At 60.2% G+C, this 7,649-nt stretch overlaps 2 protein-coding genes across 2 annotated transcripts; both read left to right on the top strand.

The window, feature by feature from the left end:
- The first annotated feature begins 1,103 nt into the window (after positions 1-1,103).
- CITED1 (Cbp/p300 interacting transactivator with ED-rich tail 1) lies at positions 1,104-1,550 on the top strand. Its single transcript, XM_088527646.1, has one exon. The coding sequence runs from the start codon at positions 1,104-1,106 to the stop codon at positions 1,548-1,550; it is 447 nt and encodes a 148-aa protein (XP_088383772.1).
- Positions 1,551-2,614: 1,064 nt separating this feature from the next.
- On the top strand, positions 2,615-7,039 carry RPS4X (ribosomal protein S4 X-linked). The gene is made up of 7 exons (XM_088527475.1): positions 2,615-2,678; positions 2,849-2,926; positions 3,307-3,487; positions 4,158-4,255; positions 5,455-5,626; positions 6,090-6,247; positions 6,878-7,039. Exons 1-7 carry the CDS (start codon positions 2,676-2,678, stop codon positions 6,977-6,979), a joined length of 792 nt encoding a protein of 263 aa, XP_088383601.1. The 5' UTR covers positions 2,615-2,675; the 3' UTR covers positions 6,980-7,039.
- Positions 7,040-7,649: the final 610 nt, after the last annotated feature.

Raw genomic sequence — 7,649 nt, 5'->3', positions numbered from 1 at the left:
GGCTGGGAGCGGGCGAAGGGGATAGACGCTGGGGCTGCCCCTGCTCTGCCCCGCGCGCCTGCGTCGCCGCGGCTCTGCTGCCTCGAGGTGCTGCGTGTGGAGGTGTTTGGAGCCGGTGCTCCCCGGTGCTGGGGGAAGGTTGGGGACCCAGGGTAAGGTTGGGGAGCCAGGGCATGGCTGTAGTCCCCGGTGGCCCCCACATCTCCCCTGAGACAGGGAGCCCCCATGGCTCCCGCTCTGGCCCAGCCTCTCCTTCCCCAGCTGCTCCCTGAGAGAAAAGGGCCAAGACTCAAACTCACTAAAAACTAGAAAAACAAATAAACAAACAAGGAAGCATCAGCCTAATGTCTAGCAGATGGAGCTGTAATAGCATTAGGTCAGGGACTGCAGTGAAAAGGGGCTGGACAGCGCTGGCGGGGGGACATCTGCCACACTGGGGCAAATACACCGGGGTCACCTGCCTGGGGGCAGCCGGGGAAGATTCGGGCTGGGGCAAGGCCACCTCTCTGGTCTCAGGGTGACCTCCCTGTCACCTCCCCAGCTGCTGAGGGGCGTCTGGGGCTTAGTGTGGCAGAGGGATGAGTGTGGAGCGGGACACAAGGGCTGCGGAGGGGCAGCCCTGTCCCCCTCACAGAGCTCCCCATCCCCGTGTCCCCCTCAGCTGGCGGGCCAAGGCCCGTGTCACCCTGGCCAGCTCTGGCACCCCTGTCCCCCCGTTCTGCCCCCAGCCTGCACGGGGGAACGGGGGGTCCAACAGGGCTCCCCACACGGCTGGGGGTCGGGTAGGGACCCGTGCTGGTCCGAGGCCGCGGGACAGGCGGGCCACAAGGGGTGTCGCAGCCTGGACGGGCAGAGGGTGCGTGCGGGGCCACCAGGTGCGGGGCCACCAGGGCAGCACGGGGAGGACATGGCAGTCCCGGGGCCGCGGGAGGGAGGCGCCGCCGCGGGGGCCGCCCCGTCCCGCCTGCTTCGTCGTTCCCCGCCGTCCGGCCGCTATAAAGGAGGCGGCAGCGGCGGCGGCGGCAGCGCTGACGGGGTGGGTGTTGTGCGGCTGAACCGAGCGGCTCCCACCGCGTCCGTCCCCCGCAGGCCCCGGCGATGCGATGAGCTCTCTGCTGGCTGTGAAGGACGGCGACGTGGTGACCATCCGGCACTACCCCCACGGCGGCGAGGCGGGCGGCGGGACGCACCCCGCCGGCGTGGCGGCGATGCCAGCCCCTGCCAAGGCCGCCTCCTTGGCCCTGCAGCCCGGCCCCCATCTCCTGGCCAGCAGGCACCTGCAGAGACTCAACAGACGGTACCGTGGTGCTGCAGCGGGGCACGGCCCGCGGCCTCCCTGGGCCTGCGGGGCTCAGCCCTCGGGCCCGGGGGCTCCAGGCCCCCTGTGCGGCACTGCCGGCCCTGATATTATCGACTTGGACCCTGTGGACGAGGAGGTCCTCACGGCTTTGGTGCTGGAGCTGGGCCTCGACAGGGCCAGCGAGCTGCCGGAGCTGTGGCTCGGGCACAACGAGTTTGACTTTGCTGCGGACTTCCCGGCTGCCCACTGAGGTCGGCAGGTGCCTGGGAACGCACGGGGCGGCTGCCGTCGCGCAGGCCGGGTGCCCACGTTTGTGCTGCCCAGGCCCTGCGCTAGGTGCACAGACGTGCCCGGGTGCCCCGCGGGGATGAGCGCCAGGGGCAGGGAGGGAGCCCTGAGCGGCTGCTGAGCGGGCCCGTGCGAGAGGCGGGTGGGAAGGGGCTCTCCTCGGCGCCGGGCGGCAGTCGGAGAGGCGGAGGGGCTGGTTTGTGGGGCCAGGTGGAGGCCTCCAGTGGCTGCTTAATAAAACCCTGAAGGACGTGTCCCGCCTGGTGGTGCTCGTGTCTCTGCCGTGCTAAGTGCTGGCCCCTGTGGGGGCAGGTCCCTGTGCTCTGTGTGGCAGGGACCGTGGGGAGGTTCTGAGGACCCCGGCTTGCTCCCTGCCAGGGGATCCTGAGGGGTGGCAGGTCTTTGGGAACAGGCACAGGGCAGGAGGAGGGCACAGCCCCTGCTGGGCTCTCAGGTGGGGGACGTTCCTCGCTGGCTGTCCCCATCGTGCCACCCTGCCCCTTCTTGTCCTGCCACATCCCTACCCGGCAGAGCCACGTCTGGGAACACGGAGCCTGGGGCTGCTGCCCCCCGCACCAGTGCCGCAGACGGGCCGCTCTGCTCACCTGCCTTGCCCGGGCCACAGCCGTCGCAGGTGCCCAGAGCACCAGCAGGCGGGCGCGGGCCTCCCGCGGAGGCCGGGGGGCCGGGGGGAGCCCTGCCGGGCGCGGGCCTCCCCCGGGGACCGTGGGGAGCCGTGCCGGGCGCTTCCCGGGGCCGAGGCCGGTGCCCCGAGCCAGCTCCCGGCCGGGCGGTGAAGCGAGGCCTGTGGGGCCTCGGCTCCGCGGCTGCGAGCCCGGGCGGAGGCTGTGACGGAGCGAGGAGAGGGCGGCGGGGCAGCACCGGGCTGGGGTCCGTGATGGGGCCCCTGTTAATTGCGGTGCCCTAATTAAAACGCCGGGGCGGGGGGGGGGGGGGGAGTATGCGGAGGCCTCCGGGCGGCAGGGGGCGCCGCTCCGGGGCGCGGCGCAGGGGCGGGCGCGGCGCGCGCGGGCGGATGTAGGCGGCGCGGCGGAAGCGGCGGCCCTTTCGCCGAGGCAGCGCAGCCATGGTGAGCGCCGGCCCGCGCCGCCATCCGCCCGCATCGGCGCCATCCGCCCGCGGCGCCGCGCGCGGGGCCCCGCGCACCCGGCGGCGGCCGCGGGGGGGACGGGCAGCGGCAGCGGCGCCGCGCGCGGGGCCGGGCCCGGCGGCGGCCGGTGACGTTTTCCCTCTCTCTAGGCCCGCGGCCCCAAGAAGCACCTGAAGCGCGTGGCGGCCCCCAAGCACTGGATGCTGGACAAGCTCACGGGCGTCTTCGTGAGTGCGGAGGACCCTGCGGGGCCTTTTTCTTGGTGGGGGAGGCGGCCGGGGTCTGTGCTCTCCACCCTCCTCCATCGCTCGGTGCCGCTTCCCGTTCCGGGGGTGGCAGGTCCCTGCTTGGCGTCTTGGAGAACTCCCTGCAGCGGCTCAAAGCGTGTCCAGGGTGAGGGTGGCACTGAGCTGGGCGGCTTGGGGAAGGGGCATCTGTTCTCGGGGACCCTGCGAGCTGCTTCTCTATCCCCTTCTTCACCCCTTTCTGCGGGTGAAGCTGCAAGGCCCAGGCCTCCCGCAGCAACCCTCGGGTGTCCCAGGAGATGGTGGGACGCCTGGTGCGTTTGAGCAGCCCGAGTAAGGGGTCTTTTTTGCTTTGTTTTTAGGCACCCCGTCCGTCCACAGGCCCGCACAAGCTGCGCGAGTGCCTCCCGCTCATCATCTTCCTGAGGAACCGGCTCAAGTACGCGCTGACAGGGGATGAGGTCAAGAAGATCTGCATGCAGAGGTTCATCAAGATAGATGGCAAAGTTCGCACGGACATCACCTATCCCGCCGGCTTCATGGGTTAGTGAGGAGGGTTGGGGTGGGTATGGAGGTTGCTCAGCAGTTGTGGAAGATACATGCTGGAGGAGGGATGCCCCAGCAGGGACTGCGACCTGCAGAGGAGCCCATGCTGGGATTTTGGGGACAGAGTTGGCATTTTCATTCATTCATTATAGCATTTAGAAGCTCTCCCCTCTGTGTGGGGGGTGCAAGGCATGGGCTCCACTGAAGGGACATGGGTGTTTCTTACTGACTGGTAACAGTTTTGCTTCCAGTTCTCTGACTGGATCACTAGTGGGGAGAATGCTTCTGCGAACGCAGCTGTGATTTAGATCTTAGTGAGAAAATAGCTTAAAAGTGCTGCTGCAGATTCTCTTGGCACTGCAAGCAACTTCAGCTGTTAGCTTCTCTCTCTCGACCTGTTTATTGCTGTGCTTTTCCTTTATTACAGTAGGTCAGTAGCCTGCAGCTGCCTCACAGTGCTGTTCTAGTATGCTGGGGGAATATCTTGCAAGGCTGAAAAGACTTGGAGGAAAGGGGCTTGTTGAGTTTGGCTGTAGAAATAACTGCTTTTGCAGGTTTTTCTTCTGAGCAGTTAGGATTTCATTTATAGTTGTGCTTTGCTGCGAGTATGAACTGTAGGTCTGAATACCTCAGTGTTACCTCGTTTTATTTCTCTTTCTGAAATCAGATGTCATCAGCATTGAGAAGACGGGCGAGCATTTCCGCCTGGTCTATGATACCAAGGGCCGATTTGCTGTTCACCGTATCACAGCAGAAGAGGCCAAGGTAAGGAGCTTGATCTCGGTGTAGGCAAGAACCAAGCTGCGTTTTGCTGGGGCAGTGTCTCCTGTCTGGTATCTCCTGGACAGGAGCTGTGTTCTCTCTCCCCTGAAAGCTCCATCTGCAGCCCCTTTCCAGGAGATTGGAGGAATAAGGTGCTTCTGGAAACAAGCTTGCTCACAGGCAGGAGAAGTAATAACAGGAACAATGGATTCTGTGTGTGTAGCTTTTGGGTGTCCCCTTTACAGTTATCTGGAGGCAGAATGGGCCTTAAGTTGAAGGGAGCAGGTTGAAGCAGTTCTAGCTGCATGGTCTTTGCTTTGGCAGTGCTCTCCAAAGCTTGCTCATGAACTTCTGGGCTGGCTTTGCTGTTGCACAGGGTTCTTGAGCTCTTATGGAACAGACATACAAGGTATTTTTGAGACTGCCCGTTAGCCCTCCCTGTCTACAAGGGTACATACAGCTCCTTGGCCCGAATGTGCTGGTGCTTCAGAGGTGCAAACGTGTGCTCCGCTCCTGTGCTCCGAGCGAACGGCTCTGCGGATGCCCCCTGCGCTGCGGAGCAGAGAGCTGTCTGGGGGGGGGACTGTGCTCTCTGCAGCTCTGCGGGGGACAGCCCCAACATGTCTTTGTGGCCCTGGGGTTTGTTTTTGATGGCTCCCCATCAGTGTTGTGTTGCGTGTCCCTTTGGGGGCATGAAGGAGTTGAAGGCTGCGAGGAGAGCAAGCCCCTTTGGGAAGGGGTGTGGATTTCTTGTAGGCCTCTGTCTCCCCTGTGTGACCAACAGGAGTTTAAGGCAAATGGAGGTGATTCCACCTTGCAGATGCTCTCCTAGGACAAGGCACCCGGTGTTTGTAGGAGATACTGAGTGGGTGGCTTTCGAAGGGTTGGCACTCGTGTGCACTGCAGGATGCTGGTACCGACAGGCGCTCCTGGACTGCAGAAAGCTGCTCCCAAAACAGGTGTTGGCTGGTGGGGCTGTGCCGTAGCCGCGTGGCAGCCCTGTGAGAGGAGCTCCCGGGCTGTGAACGAGCAGCAGGGAGTTCCTGTCTGGTCTCCTCTGGGGCTCCCAAGTCCTGAGATGTATCTGGATGCACTGAGGCCTGGTGGGCCCTCTTGAGAGGAGGGACGTGTGTGTGTGTGTGTGTGCTGGACTATGGTGCAGCACTCTGCCTTGGCTGAACAGAGTGTGTTTTCGTTTGCAGTACAAGTTGTGCAAGGTGAGGAAGATCTTTGTGGGCACCAAAGGAATCCCTCACCTGGTCACCCATGATGCCCGCACCATCCGCTATCCAGACCCCCTGATCAAGGTGAACGATACCATCCAGATCGATCTGGAGACAGGCAAGATCACAGACTTCATCAAGTTTGACACAGGTAGGTCTCACATTCTCTGTAAGATTTTGTTCCCTGGAGTTGGGGAGCAGTGTGGAAGCTAAGTACAGCTGCTGGGCACCTCCCCTTGGAAGTGGCAGTGGTGGCAGCCTTCTGCATGGCTTTGTTTCTGTGTGGCATCTCCAGTTACACCTGCAGCTGGGATTCCTGTTAGAATGAGGATCAGTCAAGCTGCTTGCTCTGTAGCAAAAAGAGGCTTTGCCTTGATGCTGATGCAAGTAATGAAGTGTAGGTAGTATTTTTTTGTAGGTCTTGCTGGACCAAGGTTCTAGCAGGACATAGGCATTAAAAGTTGTGTCCCCATGTTCTGGTAGCTGTTCTGTATCCCTGCATTGCTCTGCCTATGCCATCCTTCTGCAGCAGTTTCCTGAAGGACCCGTGCGGATGTTGTTCATCTTGGCTCCTTGTGTAAACTCCTGTCTCACCAGCCTTTCCTTTGCCTTAGGTAACCTGTGCATGGTGACTGGTGGTGCCAACTTGGGCCGTATTGGTGTGATCACCAACCGGGAGAGACATCCTGGCTCATTTGACGTGGTTCATGTGAAGGACGCCAATGGCAATAGCTTTGCCACCAGGCTCTCCAATATCTTTGTTATTGGCAAAGTAAGTGTGCAGGAAGAGGATTGATCCTCTCTTGTTGGGTGCTGCCGGCTCAAGATGGGAGCTGTTCCTGTCTTTGGTAGGCGGATGCCTTCCCACCCTTGACACCTGCAGAGTGAAACTGCAGCTGTGGCATCAGCTCTGGCCCTGTTGCCTGTGGCTCTGCTTTCTGCAGGCTGAGTCCGGTAGGGGGAGGTTACTGTAAATTTAGGAGATGTGGTGATGTCTTCAAGAAAAACATTTGTGGCTTTTCAAAGCACATTAAAATTTGGAACTGTGTCTCAGGTGGTGATGTAGTCCTGGCAGTGACTCAGACTGAGAGTCCCAAGAGGCCTTTCTCTTAAGAGTTCTTCTTTTGCCACTCTTGTGGTCCCTTTTGTTCAGACTGTGGAAAGGCCGTTCCAGTTTTAGCTAAAATGCCTTCCTTGGGGATGTAAATGAAGCGATAGCAGGCTTTTACACTGCAGCTCCGTGCCCGGCTTCTGTTGAACAGACCATGTGTCTGTTTTTGTCTGGCCAAGGTTCAGGAGGATCAGAATTTTGCTCCTTTTTTCTCCCAGGGAGGGAGGGCGGGCAGGCTTTGTTCCTATCAGAGTTTCTTGGTTTGATGTGTTGTGTTTTTTCTTGCTTCAGGGCAACAAGCCATGGATCTCCCTCCCCCGTGGAAAGGGCATCCGCCTGACCATCGCCGAAGAGAGAGACAAGAGACTGGCAGCCAAACAGAGCAGTGGGTAACTCCAGCTTGGGTGCAGCAGCAGACCCCTCTCAGTTTGTCAATTAAACTGTTTACCAAACCGTAGTTTGCGAGTATTGTCCTTCCTCTGCCCCGATTCTTGGTCAATGTAGGTCTGAGAAAGTGATGGAGCAAATCCTGGGAGCTGTGTCCAGAGTAATGATGGCTGAGAACAGGCTTGGGAAGAGCCAGCAGGGATTTACTAAGGACAGGTGGTACCAGGCAGACGCTGAGGCCTTCTCTAATTACTTGCTGGGCTGTGGAGAAGAATGTGGTGGATGTTTCACATTTGGTCTTTTGCAAGCTTTCCAGCGCACTGCAGTCTCCTAATCATAGAAGAGTTTGTGATTGGAAGGCCCTTGGAGATGATCTGATCCTAACTCCTGCTTAAACCCACAGGTGAGTGCCCTCAGCTCACCTAGAGGGCAACCTGTTCCAGTGTTCAACAAAAATATTTCTCTTGCATTTGGAAAGGATTTCCTTTTGGGTTCAGTTGCGCTTGTTACCTCTTGTCCTGTCACTGGACACACTTTAGAAGAAATTGGCCCCATTCTTTTGACACCCTCCTCTCGGGTATTTATGCACACTGCTAAATTCTTTCTTAGACCTTCTCTAGCCTGAGGAATCCCAGTCTCTCAACCTCTGCTCATAAGGGATGGTGTGTCTCCCTGT

This window comes from Tinamus guttatus, unplaced genomic scaffold, assembly GCF_059628265.1.
Source record: "Tinamus guttatus ecotype Peru unplaced genomic scaffold, ASM5962826v1 Tinamus_guttatus_pri_ptg000287l, whole genome shotgun sequence".
Classification (NCBI taxonomy): domain Eukaryota; kingdom Metazoa; phylum Chordata; class Aves; order Tinamiformes; family Tinamidae; genus Tinamus; species Tinamus guttatus.
This window is presented reverse-complemented; position numbering and strand designations above follow the sequence as displayed.